Source organism: Halyomorpha halys, unplaced genomic scaffold (genome assembly GCF_000696795.3).
Source record: "Halyomorpha halys isolate HHAL.00 unplaced genomic scaffold, Hhal_1.1 Scaffold2930.1, whole genome shotgun sequence".
Lineage (NCBI taxonomy): Eukaryota > Metazoa > Arthropoda > Insecta > Hemiptera > Pentatomidae > Halyomorpha > Halyomorpha halys.
Genome location: NW_027116347.1, coordinates 46449 through 64251, shown reverse-complemented (window position 1 = coordinate 64251; position 17803 = coordinate 46449). Strand labels below are relative to the sequence as shown.

At 26.5% G+C, this 17803-nt stretch overlaps 1 protein-coding gene across 1 annotated transcript in view; it reads right to left on the bottom strand.

The window, feature by feature from the left end:
- The window catches only part of LOC106691761 (protein turtle), a gene marked incomplete at its 5' end in the record, with an annotated part of 53335 nt that overhangs the window by 10597 nt on the left and 24935 nt on the right, over nt 1-17803 (bottom strand). Inside the window, 5 exon segments of the mRNA XM_014437637.3 lie at nt 4475-4556; nt 4769-4996; nt 6345-6530; nt 11498-11575; nt 11915-11965. Of these exon segments, the coding sequence (XP_014293123.1) occupies nt 4475-4556; nt 4769-4996; nt 6345-6530; nt 11498-11575; nt 11915-11965 (625 nt within the window).

Sequence of the window (17803 nt, the reverse complement as noted above, 5' to 3'; positions counted from 1 at the left end):
ACCCAAATTATATTATCAATTCTAAGTTTATTGATATATTATGTATTAATTTTTTGTTTGAGATTAGGTAACTTAAACTAAGACACAAATATATTTTGATTCTTATCTCTTATTCTGTTTGTTTTTCACCAACATTTCGGCTCTCTGCCATTATCAAAATGAACCTAAAATATTCATATTTTTTAATTACATTTTACCCATTACTAAATTTCTATTATCGTATCTGACAAATGATTTATCCAAGTATAAAATTTTTTCCTATCACAGGCTACTATGTCCAAGTTAATTATCTTTAAAAACAAATATATTTATCAATTAATTTCATATTTTACTTTGATAAATTTCTAAAAAATGGTTATCTATTTAAAAATTTTAATTTTCTTATTCCATCATTTTAATTTTTTTTATTTTTTCAATATACAAGTTTATAGTCGACAAAAAACCAGCCTTCATGACGTTAAAATTATATCTATGTTATCAACAATTTACAGGGCTTAATATATTTCATCTTTCTGTTGTATCAATTTAATTAATAATTTTCTATTTTTTATGTCTAAACTACTATATCTTTGCAGTAGCCTACAATAGGAAGAAAAAATTAAAACTTGGACAAATCCATTGTAAGGTATAATAATAGAAATATAGTGTTATATGATGAATAGAATGTAAGTAGAAAATAGTAATATTTTAGATTCTACTTGATAATGGCCTGAGGGCTGAAACAGAAAAAAGTAAACTAAGTGAGACATAAGGATAAAAAGATATTTGCGTTTTAAATTACCATTTTTTTTTTATTGTGAGTACTTTTAGAAATCAAAGTTTTTAAAAATATATTAATATTTAGTTTATTTTATTATTTTAACTATACTGAGAGACAAAAAAATAAATAAATAAAAATGATCATCCATAAAGCAACAAAAATTGTTTTAAAATGACAGGAAAATACTTTTATTTGATAATTGGAACAACTATGGGAAAAATTAGCATGAATTTAAGATAAACCTAACTTTAGAATTAAATGCCATTCTAATGTAAGATTATATTGTTACTTTGCATAGTGACACATCTGACAAAAATAATGTTTTTGTTATATTTTGATGTATCAGGAATTAATTTGTAACAACTCTAATAGGTTTAGGAAAATCTGTAAGACAAACTCAGTAAAGAAAGAAATTGCAGTCTACTGTACTAACTTTGGAATATGATAATTTCAAAATAAAATAAAAATTTTTTTTGGAAGATGCGCCACTATTGAAACAAATCAGCGATAAATACATCTTTTAAGAATTAATAAAAAAAAATTAAGCTATAATAAAAGGATGATAAGAAAACTTTTTTTATATATGCTTATTTTCAATTATATTACATGGGTTTTGTTAATTATAAAATATTGTGAAGATATTATTAGCTTATTGAAACCAAATAAAAAAGGGTAACTACTTTTTTGCTTCTCAGTATATAATTTTCTTACTTGTCAAATTTTAAACCTACTAAAAACAAATACAGTCGCAGTTCCATTTTATAATACTTATTGAATATTTTTTATCAATATTAAACTAAATTATTGTGGAATTAAAATATTTATTTAATTATTTCTAAGATATTAGAGAATTATAAAGAAAATTTTACCAATATCAAATATTCATAGGTAAGAAAGTTTAATTAATATTAAACTAAATTATTATAATACTTAAAGTTTTAAAAATTCTTTAATATTTATTTGTATTATTTTTAAACTATTATAGAGTTTTAAAAATAATTTTAGCAATATTGAGTATTAATTGATTGTTAGTTTAAAAATGTTAATTCCATAAGTTGGCTACATTGTTTTCTAAGAGCCAAAAATCTGTGTAGTAATATTAAGTCAGAAGTGATTGTTGGAATAGATCTTTAATTTACCAAATGTTTGCAAATGTTATTTAATGAAAACTTTAGGATATTTAGTAGGTAAAATGTTTATATTTTTGTGTGAACAATCAATAATTTGATTTTAGAAATAGGGAAGTCAGCTATCAAGGCATTTTGATTATCTTCATGATCATATCAAGGTAAATTTTTAACATTATCAACTCATTAACAATTTATGAATATTTTATACACTTTTATCTATTTCTTTTTTTGTAACTACTTTAGTTGAGTTTAATAGAACTTAGTTTTGTAAGTTAATCTTTGAAATAAAAAATTATCTTTAGTCTAATAAGTAAAAGAAATTACCCTGAAGAATTAGCATTAATAAGGAAACCCGACTAAGCTAATCTAGAGATTAAGTAAACAGTTTACAAAACAGTGTAATTTAAAATAACCAAGAATGTTAAAAACAATAAAAGCAATTAAAAAAGCTGAAGATGTTCAACTGGTCAAACCTAAAATGAAAACGAAATCTATTATAAAAATAACTGTTTTGAAGTCCATATTATTTTGAATTTCATCATTGATCGTTCTTAATCACTTTAATGACAAATTTTGAAATAAAGTGACTGAAAAGTATTGGCACAACTAATGTTTCTCCCTTTGGTAACATAAATATCCCAATTAAATCTTGTCTAAAATTATAACTCCAATGTTATATGGCATTGAAGAAAAGTGGGATGATTATAAAAAATTAAACAATATATATCGAAATATTAATTTTAAAGATCAGAGACATTGGCAGAGTTGTACAATAAGAGAATAAGCAATTTCTTACAACCTAGATATTAAAAAGTTTTTCTTTAGAATCTTGTTTTACAACTATATCTTGTACTGATGTTATTATTCTGTTTAAGCAACAAATTTTGCCATTGGTTTCAAGAGCCCAAAAGGAAAAAAAAAAAGTTATTTCACTCTAAATTTTTTATTACTTTAATGAAAACTGTGTACAAGAGTCTAAATTGATGACTACCAACCATAGCTATGGGGAGGGGGGGGGGGGTAAAAAATGGCAGTTATTCTGAAGGTACAAAAAATTCATTTTTGAGTTCTTTAAAAAAAATTTACTTTCAGAAAATGGTTCATTTGTAAAAGTAAATATTGAAGTATTAAAGATGCACACCCTCTGAAGTTTGTTTTATTCCCAGAAAAACCTAAAATTTTCGTTAATTTTTCATTTGGAGCCTCATATTTTAAAAACTACTTACAACACTAAAAAATTTCATGGCACATTATTTAAAGTAGAGTAAATCCTCTAAAACATGAGCCCTAAATGTTTTTGTAACATTTTGAAACAGTCACCATTTTTTATTTCACCAATCTGTGGCTGGCAGACTCATCACTTTGGAGTAGTATCTATGTTTTCATTATAGTAATAAAAAATTTGGATGAAATATTGTTCGGTTTTGTTTTTCTCCCTGGCTCTTGTTCTGATAGGGCTGTTGTTAAATGATTCGATGAATTTTTTTTCCTACCGCTCAGAAAAAAAAATTAGAATGAAGTTTACTTAAGATAAAATTAATCTTCATTTTATCTTGTCTAAATTTTTAAACAACTTCTTTCCAACATCATATTCAAATTTAAGTTTTGTTTTTTAAAGATTTAAGTAAAAAAATGTTTTTAATGCTATATATAATCTTGTACAGTACTATCATCATATTTATTGAAATGAATAAGTAAAGATGTGCTCAACAAATAATCTTAATTTTAAAGCAATAAAACTTGAAACAACTTACGGTAATCGGTGCAATATGGGCAAGTTAATGTTCATTGAGAAAATTAAAACAGATGGAAAGGTTGAGGTGATGATGGTTGAGTATGGTAGTCTGATATTGACTTAGGAGAGTTAATATTCATTTCTTGGGATGCTGAGAGATAAATTTTAACACCTATTCGAGTTAGAATGAGGTGGCAATCTGTTCGGTAACCGATAGAAGTTGGAAAAAAGAACAACCAGGTTCATTTGCCAGGCCTCTCTCACGAGTACCAATACCAATTGATAGGTGCTATAGATTGTTGATGGATACCAATAGGTTGTTTTAGGTCTCATCATATAAATTTAATTTTAATTGGTGGTTGTTACCATCGTAATTATCTGATCAAATAGTATTAGAATAGGAAGTGAAAATGAAATGCAACAATACTTTTCTTAGCCACTGTTCAATTTTCATAATGATTAGAGTCAAGATTAACAAGTATAAGAAGTACTATAAGTAAAAATTATATTTTTATGTTCTTTTAAGAAAAATAAAGATTTCATATTCATGATGCCTTGTAGTACAAAACAGTTATTTTTATTCATTATAAAATATTGCCAGATAAAATATATTAAAAAAAAAATTTATATTATAAGTTCTACCAAGTTAAAAAACTAAACTAAAGTTGTAAAGATGTCTGAAAATTACATACACCAATAGTTATATTGAAATGAAATAGGATAAATAATGAAGCCAAAAAAAGAAATAAACAGAAGGTGTTTAATCAGTATTAATTTATTTAATTTGACAATCGTCATGAAGATTTTAAAAGTTATTGGAAAAAATAGTTAATTTTTGTCGAGTCTCACTTTTTCAAAGGCACTTGGCTAACTGGAGCTGCTGAACTTCCGTTCCTCGCATCAGATAAACGACATGCAACCATATTATATTCTGTAATAACAAATATTCTCGTTACTCTCAATTACAATATTTGTATTTGTAAAAAAAAAATTGTATCTAATTAATAACAAGAACTTATCAATTATTAAAAAAAATAGTAATCTATACATGTTTTGTGACAAAATATTTTATGTCAGGAACAAATAAAATTATAAGATTAATTAACTGAGTAAATGCCTATTAAAAATTAAACGTAAACATACCTTTTTCTTGTTTCCGGCGTTTTCTTTTATTGCAAATTTTTACAGCACATACAGAAAGTATAATGGCAACGATAAAAAAAAGTATCCCACCAACGACACCAGCAGTGATGGCCTTATGTTTTACTCTTGCCGGAACTGAAAACTTTACAGTTTCGGAGCTCTCGTAGCTTTTCACAGAGTATGCGAAAACTCGGAAATAATATGTCCTACCGCCAACCAGGTTTTTCACTAGAAATAAACATCAAATCTTTTATTAGAAATATGGAGTATTTTCAAGTGGTAATAAAAAAAAGTATGTATATAGTAATTTTGGAAACTAAAGTAGAAATCTCAGAAAGTTGAAATAATAAGAAAATAAAAAAAAATAAGAAACCATATCTTTTCTTTTTATTATAAACAGGGTTCATAATCTTCTATTCTGTTCAAGAGAACATTGAAAGATTTATGGTCATATACCGCCAAATTTCCTTATTTAAAAAGGATTGTTCCGAAAATATGCCACAAATATATAAACCATGAATAACAGTAGTTAATAGTAATTAACTAATGAATGCAGTAATAATTATTATCGGGCTTAGGTTATGGTTTAAGAACTTCAGTCATTTTATTTTTTGATCTAGCTGCTTTGACATGTTTTTCAGTCCATGTGGAATTCCTGATTTTCTCTTCTGATTTTTTGATAGTTGATTCATTGGCATTAAAAGAACGTGGTATGGATGAAACAGCTCATGAAGGTGGTGGGGACATGACATTTTTTGGTACATTAACTATTTTTCCGTGGCTTTGATTTAATATAACTAATGCGAAAAAAGCAGAAGGCACACTTATTCACTGGAAATTATTGCTGTTCTGCCCAAGAACATTCAGGCAAGTGGCAATAAGACTTATTTTTTTTTATAAATAGGTACTTTAATACTCGTCGAGTTTGAAAGATAACTGGAAAAAAATACATAACATAGAATGTAAAATACAAAAGGAAGATAGTACAGGTGCGGTCAAAAGAACTCAAATAGTAATAAAACTATTATGAACCAACGTTTCGCCCTACTTTGCAGTGCTTTATCTGGGCTAAAAAAGGTACAAACAATAAAAATAATGCAACAAAGTAATGTAATAGATAACATGAAGTAAAAGTTAATTAAGTTATGGCTAAAAATTATTTAAAATATTTTAAAATTTATGTAAAAATGAACAAAGTAAATTAAAGAAAATAAAAATAAGTTATACAATGAAAAGCATAATTAAATAACATTGGATAATAAATAACATAAAATAATGATGTTTACAATAAATAGTTTTCTTTGACTATTTTGATACCTTTATTGACCGCCACTCGGACTATCCTCCGACAATTTACTTCATACTGTCTACTATCTTTTTTCAATCAAATATTTTTTTTTCAAACTCCGTATGTTTAGTTCTTGAATACTATATATATGTGTATGTATTTTACAAGATTAAAGGGTTCATTTTTCAATTAACATTTGTAGGTAGTATTTTGTAGGATTTCGAAAAAATTGTTATTTCTATGATTAGAATTAATATATAGTAATTGAGTCGAACAATTCAACATTACCTAGATAAGATGTGTCCTCTGGTCTTATCTGACCTTTGCTGACTGATTTCCAAGGCCCATCTGTTTTATATTGAATGGTATAGTGGTTGACTAAGTTGGCTCGTTCTATCGGTGGCTGCCAAGTGATGACAAAGCCGTTACTTATCTCTGTTACTGTGACGTTTCTTGGTGGCCCCGGGCGTGGACCTTTAAAATAACAATTAGCAATTATTTAAATATTTGTTGTAAAGACGAATAAAATATAATAAGTACTCAAAAAGGATAGGAAACGTGAATGAATCAGATAAATATTTATATAAAATAAAATTATGATTCCAAATAAGAGATTCAAGACTATCTGTGAAATAATTGTAATAAATTAATTTTTATAATAATGAAAGTAATATTATCATAGTTATAAACTACTCGTGACAACACTTAGTTTAAACTTAGGATTTTATTTTTGTTTTTCCAATTAAAAAAAAAATACAATAATAAAATTTTAAAGTTTAAATGAGAAACTTATTTTATCATTCCAAACTAACAACTTAAAAAAAAAAAAGAATAAATTAAAAAAAATATTAACACTATTATATTTAATAATGAATAGTATTGGGATTTAACATAAGTTATTAGTATTTTTAAATAAACAGATATAATTTTTTTTTTAATAATGAAGAGTTAATAGTTGATTATATATATGTGAAGATCATTGGGGGTACGGTTAGTGAAGAACACAAATAAGTAAAAACTTATCAATTAGTGGCAACGTTTTGGCCAGAATTTCAAGCCTTCGTCAGGGCTGAGAACAAAAACAAGATAACAACCATAATAATTAAATTGAATCACAAAGAAACAAGAAGATAACAGATAATATAGGTGCACAAGTAGTAAACAATATTTTGTACATGTATTTATTTAGTTGATTCTTATATCTACATTATTATTTTTTTATTTGTTTCAATATTCTTATAATATTACATTATATATTTTCTGCAATACTACTGATGTACCTATAGTACCTGTTATCTTCTTATTTTTTTGTAATTATATCATTATGGTTGTTATCTTGCTTTTGTTCTTAGCCCCGATGAAGGCCTGAAATTCTGGCTGAAACGTTGGCACTAGTAAATAAGTTTTTACTTAATTGTGCTCTTCACTGACCGCACCCTCAATCATCTTCTACTCAAATATATTTTGTTTTTATATTTATCTTAGTTACTTCTTTTTTTTTTTTAATTAAAAAATGAATAAAAAAAAATGATGTTCTGTAAAAAGGGCTAATTAAACAAAATGGCTATTTTAAAATTTTTATCTTTTTACTGGAACTGTCATTAGGATCTTTAATAAGTTTTTTATACAAAAAGAATTTCTCAAACCAGATTAAAAATATGTAATATGATCTCCTAAAAAGTATTAGATTCGTCCTGTTTACAGAACATAAACTAAATGGGTTGTAAAAACTAAAATATAAAAACCTTGACTAATTATAGTTAAGAAAAATGTAAAATTAATGATTGATTTTAAATATGAATTTTTTAATCAATGAAGGCTTTGCTCATTTTATTATTACTTAATTTAAACATATCTAACTAATAAATTTTAACGAGGTTATCTCCTTGGGGAGAGAAACCCTAGATAACTGATCCATTTGATTGGTCCTTCGTGAACGACACTTTTCTGGAGAGGAGTGTAAAAAGAAAAAAAGGGAGTTGTGCATATGTTGGGCTTTTGCAATACAATAAAATTATTTTTGTCTTCATGTGTTTTTTTCTCATAGCCCAGGTATCACTCAACAATATTGTATATTAAATAGCATAAATTAAATATAGTGGATAAAAAAAGGTTAATCGAATAAGATATATTTTGGCAAAGACAGAATAGTCAGGAACTTTTTAATGATATTGTTAGCTATGATATTATAAATACAATATCCTTGAGAATTTGCAGACTGGCCAAAAGGTAGGAATTATAAGAGAATGGTCGAATCTTTGTCCACAATAAACTTTCGAATCACAAGACTGATTTACATGCTGTCTTTTTAAAATGTTCCCTTTCACCATGGGAAGGTTTAAAGATAGTGAGATCCCCGAATTATCAAGTAGAAAAAAAGTTATAAACGAAAGTAAGCGTTTTTGGTTTGTACCTCAGAAAGTATATGTTCTTTTCAAAGTTATTGTATACCAATCGATCAGTCTCTTTCCGAGGAAAAATAAAAAAATATCACTGATTCCATTAAGCTTTATTATATTTACAAAAAATTATAAAACACTATGTGGCTCGGAGTGAAGTATGTCAACAAATTTTTTATTTTCGAAAAAAGCATATCATGTTTGTTTTTAGTGTCGTCTCAAACTGCTAAATTTCATTTTACTAAGAAATTGAAAATTGAAAATTTGTTTCCTGTGACTATTGTTCGTATAATCGTTCATAACTCCTCTGCATTTTATTCAATCCGTACGTTAATAGATCCGTCGGAAAGTGGAATGTCTGCTCTTTTAATCCACATTAACAAAAGTTAGATTTAATGCACTCATAAGAATGAAATGTTGGTTTCAAATTAAAAAAAAAAATTCGAAACGATTTATTTTAAATGTTTTATCACTCATAAAAAATCTATTATCACACTTTGATAGGTCAGTCGTTCTGAATTTTCTCAATATGGTACCAATATTGAAGCACAGTGAGGGTTGTTATTCAAAAATTATTTATATTTTATGTAGTATATATATGACAATACCATAGATAATCAAACTGTCTAAAAAAATAAGAAAATATTACCTAAATTGGATCAGTATTAATGATATTACAGTGAAATTAGTTGTTATCATTTTACCACACTTTGAGATATCTGTTGGTCTAACTAACAGTACAAATTTCATTTTCGTTCCTTATTCCATGTATTGCTTTAATTTATGTTACTAAATCATAATAATAAAGTATATTGAAATGTTTAATTTATACTAAATACAATTATTTATAAAAAATTATCAATAGTGTTCATTAAATCTATATACATCCTCAAATATAGCAATTGCGAAGCATTGCCGGGTCAGATAGTTGGTAATAAATTAACCTTAATTACACATCAATGTACAAATGATCTGTACATTAAGTTTTGCACTGTATTTTAATTTTTACGTGACATATAAGATATATGAATCATCAAGAGTTACTTAATTAATCAGTTATGTCTGGATCTTGAGGAGAATGAGTAAATAGGGTTCAACTTTAACTATATGGTAAGCAAAGCCTTCATTGAAGAAAATATTTATATACTATATATATCTATGTATTTTTTATTATTGGAGAATAAAGATTTCTCTAAATAGATATAATATATCAGCATTAGAACATAAAATAATAATAACAAAGGGTGTATAATTTAAAGAAAATGTAATAATTATGTCTTCAAAAAATACTTGAATTCAAATAAGAGTGAGTAAGAATAGAATAATGCAAAAAAATTTCATAACAAAATAGCAAACAAATGCCAAAATTAAAGATAATATGAGCATGCATTAAAAAATTAAACTATGAAAAAAATAAGGGTGAACATCCCTCTCGATAAACATGGCCTAATGCGGGGGTCTTCAACTTTTTGTATCTCTGGTTACATTTATGGGTTATCTGTTATGTGGTGGGCGCCAATTTAATTTTTTTGTTGATTAACATGAGTTTTAATAAAAAATGTTATGACTAATAAACAGACCTTAAGTGACAGTAGAATTACTACAGTGACTGTCACTGCATTATTTAACTTGGCTTACCTGAACAGTCTTAACATATACTGTCACAGGTTATGCTATACCTAGTGAGACAAATTTTTCACTACACTACTGTCATGAAAGTTATAATAAATGTTCGAATTCAGTTTAGAATTCAGAACAAACATTTATTTTCATAAAAATCAGATATTAAAGATAAATGAAAGATTAAAATATTATGATTTTCAATTTTACTAAGGGTGATATCGCGAGTTATTATTGGTTATAATCTCTGGTTTATTTGAGAATACAAACTAAATTACATAAAATCTACTTTAGCAACCTTTACAATTAATAGATTTCCTTTAGCACTGTCTTTCATATCAGGGATGAAAACTAACACTTCACTTGTCCCTGGCAACACTATTTCCCCGTTCACAAATATAAAACTCTCTTAGTTTCTCCTGTATATTTCTCCAATTCTGGGGACTTTACATTCAGTGCCATATCTCTGCTGCTTGCATCTCTGCAAGAGATTCACTCCCACACTATCAGCTATCATGCTATATCTAGTGCATCAGTACTGTCATGGCAGTAATTTTTTCATAAAAGTTGCTCCAATATCCGTAATATGTACTGCCAGCTATCATGCTATACCCAGAGTGACAGTTATTGTCATGACAGTAAATGTTATCACGACAGCAACTATTATACAATTCAGCCATGCAGTGGCTCTGACAGGTCCTGCTGTGTCACTGTGTAAACTACACTGCCAATACATGTACTGTCAACAATCACACCGGACCTAGTGTGATGGCAACTATCATATACAGGTTACACCAGCCCGTAGTGGCCATTTATCCCTAAAACTTTTTTATTTGTTTAAAAAAAAATAAACATTAAACTAAAGTTTATTTAAAGAGCAATTTTTATTTAAAGCTGTTCAATATTTTTAATCGAGTAATTTTTTAAAATAAATATTCTTTCATAGCAGTTATCCATTAATTTTCAAAACAAAAAATTGAGCTGCAATTATTACTTTGAAATTTATTGAAAATAATTAATAACTTATTTATTATTCATAAAATTAAGTTTTATTCTTTTTAATCGGTAAATTCAAACAAAGTTTATTGCACAGGACCAGGTTCAGTGAAGAAACTGAATGAAGATTCACTCTAATATCATTTTATGATATTTATGCTACTTTAATTTTTATAACCAACAACTTATCAACTTCCAACAAGTCCAAGTCTTATAGCTATTCAGAGTACATAATCACTCAGTAAGAACATACATTACATTTTACAATGTATTATACAACTGTATTTTCTTCGAATAATTGCTAGATTCTAAAATTAAATATCTCAAATCAAAGTCTCTAAATTAAATATAAATATTTTTTTGTTTTTTTATTTTTACTTAAAATCTATTTCTTTTTTGGCCAATAGTTATAATAAAGTGTCGTACCTTTTGGCCTAAATATTGGAGGAAACAGGGTTGAGCCAGTGGCATCAGTTGGAAATATAACAATTTGATCATACACATCTGAAAATGTAGAATTACATGCGAACTCATTTAGCGAAAATTATATATGAATTTAAATTTTAAAAAAATAATTAAATAAAAACTACCATGCTTCTTAAAATAACAAGCAAGTAATTAAATATTAGTTTCAAATAAAAGAATAAAATTAAAATTATAAAATGAATTAAATAAAAAGTTTGATCATGGATATTTGAGGTGTCAATGATAGATGCAATTTACCTGATCTATCAAAGTTATATACAAGCAAAGGGTTAATGATTAATAATGTCAGACTATCAAAGCATGCCGAGAATTACTTAACATGCGCAAAAATGTAAAAGCATTTAAGAAGTAGCTTACCATCAGGAGGTGTGGTCCCATCCTTTTCAGTCGAGGGAATCGCGGTTCCATCTACCCAGCCAACACATTCAATTACCAACACGCTCGCACACATTGCAATAATGACAATAGGGTGAAAAATGAACTAACAGGAAAATTATTACTCAATATTAAATAAATATTAATTATATAATTCAATATTAAAAGAGTTGAGCTGTAAGTGAATCTATAATGGTTAAAAATTTTGAAAATACAATAATTTCTTCAGTCCAAAAAAAAAAATTGTAGTAAATTATAATTAATAAACATATATGTAAACAAATAATAAAATATTTTAGTCAAGGGAAGTTTAAATTTATTTATTTCAGTATTAATGAAAAAATATCGGGTTTAAATACTACTGCAAATAAAAATAACATTTAAATTAACCATTGTAATCTCATGTTTATCTTGCTCTTTTGAACCATTATTTAATTGCTAACGTGATCATTATTATAACTCTACAGATAGCGAGTAACTTTAATTTAGACTAAGTAAAATGGATTGCTTGTCCTGAAAATATTGAAAGATTTCAGAATTCCTTTAAAACAACAGCAGTTAAAATGTGCTAACAGAAATTAATAGTCAGCTTAAACTTAATTCTTTTATTATGGAAGTATAAACTGTTTATCTCAGAAAATATATTTAGAAGTTGATTAACTAACACTTAAAGGATCATTGTTTTAGATATTTGTATCTGAATTAATGATTGCCCCATAATTAATGATTCTAGCTTACTTAAGCTTCATTGTAGCTAAGAATGCAACGATTTATGAATTTGTTTATTGATAGAAAATTTGATCTTTCAAAATTCAAGATATACTTAATATAATAATGGACAAATCATACTTTAAGCATTCACTAAGCTTTATGAATTGAGATAGCATAGTATTCATGCAATCAAACTTATTATAGTCTGAACCAATATTCCTCAAACATTTCCATAATTGAAGATGCTTGTATCACTTCTAAGCCGTAAGCATATATTAGATATAACACATTAAAAACTTAGTTACCTTCTTGTAAAACTCTTATCTATATCTATATATCATATGTGTTAATAAAATGCACATTTTTATCAAAGCATCAAATTTTTGTTTTAATCAAGCAAATTAATGATCGAAGTTTTAAAACTAGACAAATAAGTTTTTTATGCTAATTCATCATTTAACAGTTGCCTAACAATATCCAAACTGGCTTATCACAGACGAAGAATAATTTTGCCGTAATAATAGAAAATATAATGTCTAAATACTACTGTTAAAAAAATATACACTGCATAATAAACAATAAACTAGCCACTCTAACCTCATGTTTATTTTAAAGTGTTCTTTTTGAACTTTTTTTTATCATTGATAGTATCATAGGTATAGTATCTATAATAAATATATCAATAACTATATCCATAATAAGTAACTATCACAAAAGAATAAAATGGACATATTATGACTAGTGATTATTTACTTTCATTCAATAAAAACATGGCTTTTGGTTATGGTTCGGTACATAAAACTGAATTTTTTTTTTAAACTATTAGTCTTTTTTTCCCCTTTTGTTGGAACAAAAATTATTTCCGTAAATATGAAGATATTTTTCTCATATATGTCAATAATATTTGCCCAAATGATTGTTCATGGCTTTTCTGTCATAATAATGGATGCCTACCAAAACCTTTTTATGGAATTTTTTGATTTTCCAGGTCATTTTTTAAAAAATTGGAGGTAATCAAATAATAAAATAGGACTTATAAAGAATCTAATTAACGTTTCTACTTTAATAACATTATACGGTAATAAACAACAAACAAAATTACTTGAGCTATTATTAACATCGATTATTGTTTATCTTGAAAAATCGATGACAGTATACATTTGATGTGTCATATATATACTTGTTTAAATGTCACAATTATGTAAACACATTCTGAAAAATAATGGTTCTGATTCATGATATCACATTAGTATTCACGTTCCTTAGCCTATTAATTTTTTAGTATTCACGTTCCTTAGCCTATTCCCTGATGTTTTTTTTTTTTGGTTTTTTTTTATTTTTTTTTTTATAAAATTCACTGATTTTTACAGTTTCAAACATTCCCTAAGTTTTCCAGGTCAGGTATATATGCTGTATTGAGCTCATCACTGCCAATGTTTGTAGCAGAACTTCCATTTTTGAAAAATAATTACGAGTAAATATTTATGGAAAATTTTTGCACTAAAATTAAAAGTAGACTAGCCCAAAGCTAGAAAATTTTACTTCTTTGATCCTCATGTTCATCAGATCAGGTTTTTTTTTTATCTGGGAAATTTTTTGAAAACTGAGTATTCTATAATGTTAATACAATAAAAAATAAAGAAGGAATTTTTTTTTCACAAACTTAAAAATTTGTTTATGAGGAGAATATGAAAGGCTATTAAGGAAAATGTTATGTATGATGAAATAAATTATTGCAATATCCATCCTAGTTTCACTAATTTAATGTTAACAAAAAAAAAATGATATTATGTATAATTCTTGGTTTCTCCAAAGTATTTGATACAGTGGACCATAACATTCTCCTTACCTAATTCTAAAATATTTTCTTATTCAACAGTGCTATGTATTGGTTTTAAAGCTTTATTTTCAGAACAGCCAAAATATATAGTTGTCCCAGGTCAACCTCCATCCGAGACAATGTCTGTCTTTTGTGGTGTCCCTCAGGGTTCACCTCGATCCCCCACCCTGTTTACTATTTATATAATTGACATTCACGATAGCATTATTAAATCCTAATAACATATTTACATTGATGATTTTCAAATATAACTGTCCTATCTACCTTATGATCTATTATCAGCCATATGAAAACTTGAATCGCACAAGTCACTGAGCAGTATCCAATAACCTGAAGTTGAAGACAAAGGCAATTGTAATAGGTTCCAATTATCTTCTTAAAACTATTCTTCATATCCCAAACCTGTTCCTAAATAATAACCCTATAAAATACAATCCAACTATCTAACACCTCTGAATCACTATTGAAAAAACCCTATCCTGGAAAATCATAACTCCAATATGTTTCATCATACCCTTTCTAATTTAAAGTGACTAAATTAATTTTTTCACCATTTAATTTTATTACAATTTGAAACTCACAGGTTCTCAGACACCGACTTAATATTGTCCCACTTTGACTTCTCTTGCATGATATATAGAGGAGTCTACATGATAAAATAAAAATGTTTAATAAATTGTTTTGCACAATTCATCTTTGGGATCCACAGGGACATGCCTGTTTCTAAATTTTATGAAAAATTAAAGTGATTTTTTACCCTTCCAACTTCATAAGTATTTCCTAGCATCCTTTCTCTACCAAACTACTCCATCCCTTAGTCTATCATATATTTCTGATCTCCTTAAATTCAAATCCTATTTAAATCCTACAATATCCGTTACCAGTATTCAGATTTATAAGAAGTGGCCCAACAAACTTTAACTTTCCACAAATCTTTCCTAATAAGATCTTCCATTCCAACCTTCATCCGTTGCTCCAATACCCTCCTAACTAATAAATCCTATTGGTTCAATCACATCTTGTTCATCCAATTTCAAAAGAATTGTAAATGAATGTTTCCTATTTTTAATTTAAAATTTATATAAATACCTTCCAATTTTTCAATTATAAAAATTAGAAGTTAGGTTGTTTTTGTTTAATGGTGTTAAACTCCCATGTTGTTAATGCCTATTTCTAATAGCAGATGTTTCATTAGTGTTTATATATTTTCATTTAACTTATTTTCTTAAACATTAAGGCTTTTAAGCCAACCCATTATTACTTATAATATCATTATAAAGGGACTTGTCCCAGAAAAAATAGATTTTATTACTACCATGTATAATCAGATAATATAAATTAAAATAAAAACTTTTCAAATAGTGAGCAATCCGTATCAATACTGTATTTTCTGGAGGTTTTTCAACTGAATTATAGTAAAATTTAAAAAGTTTAATAATTTTTTTTTTTATCAATATACAAAGTTATTATAATATAAAATAACAATATTCCTATTAGTAATAAAAGAGAGGCACCCTATTGCCATAAGAGATTTTTGAAGAAGTGCAAAAAAATATTTGTCATATAGAGAATTACAGTGCTCCCAACCAATGTGCATATGTTAAAGTAGTATGTTATTTACAGATAAAGCGTAATAAGAAATATTAAAGAGAAATTTTTGTACAACATTTAAAAATGATGCATCATGTCCTTTTTGTTAAAGAAATGTGCAAATTTTCAGTTGTGATAGCTTTAGCGAAATCGACCACTGCAATAAGTACATTATGAGTCCGAAAGACCTTAAAAAATGCTCGACTTTCACCTCAAATATCATTTGTTATTATGAAATTTAAGGATTATTACTAATATTACAGAAAGATCCATGCTGTTATAAGCACATGGGTTTTTTGCTCAGAGCACAGTTTTACATATTTAAAAAAAAAATGCAATAGTAGAAACAAGAAAATTTTTTCTGACTGATAAGAAATCAATTATAGAATATAATATATTCAATTATTTATAATAATATTTTTTCTTGTTTCTACTTTTATATAAAATACACAAGATTAAATCTATCACAATTAGTACAAGGAGTTTGTTACATTTTCTCAATTTATTTTTTCTCTATCTAATTTTATTGTATAATAAATTTTAATGAGCTAAAACACATCAAGTAAAAAATGCACGAGTTTCTAGGTAATGGGAATGGAAAACTTTGGAGCCGCTTTTGGGAAAACCAAATATCATGGTCACTTCTTGTACTAATCACGATAGAAATATTATGAGATATTTCCAAAATATAATTTCTCAATTCTAATTTCAGTAGAATATCAATTATATGAACTTGTCAGGATATAATTATGACCAGCAATCATAAAAACATAATAAATTATCAAAAAAAGAGTTCATAGATGGTAAAATATCCAGATTATGAAACTTAAATGTGGGAGTGGTTAGCTCATTGGTGTGGCAGTATGCAACTAACTGCAAAGACCCAGGAGTTAATTATATTAATATAATTATAATACATTATTACATTAAATTATTTTTATCTGAAACTATCTTTGGTCCTGATAAGCTCATATAATTGGTATCTACTGTGAAATAATATCTTTACTAATAAAAAATTTACTATATGAGGTGCTTTTTTTTTCCCTTTCTTTTTTTGTTGTAAAATGATGAGTAATGTTAACAATGTAAACATTTTTGGAGAGCTTCGATTGTAAATAAGAAAACTATTACTTTTTTATATACATAAAAAAATAATTAGAAAACAGCTAAAAACTAAACAATTCTAAGTGAACATTTTTTTTTAAATATTAATTCCTAAAATTTTCAGATGTTTGAACTCATGTATCAGATGATGCATTTTTATGAAAAACCATTTTTTAGAGATTCCAGAGGTTAAAAATAAAATTCTCTAGCAAGTAATGAAGTGGTTTTTTAAATGGTATAATTAGTGATTTTAGTAAAAAAATAGTAATTTTTTATGTAGTAAGATAGTAAGAAGTAAGAAAAATACAAAATTTAAAATATTTTCCGAATGAAGGATTTTAAAAACATATTTTTACTGGGAATTTTCGTTACTTTTTTACTGTACAAATGGTTGTTAATATTTGTCTTAAAAGTCCTGAGAAACCCTATACGCTGTTCTCATTTACATTTGATATTATTCTGAAACTTTTAAATTAATAAGTACAAATAAAATAAAGAAAGTTAAAAGAGAAAGTATTTAGATGTGCCTTATTCTCATGTTATTAAACACCTCATATAATCAATTTTTGAGCTACTGTTTGGTCAACATAGCAAATATGACATCTTGTCTGGATATTAATAAATGA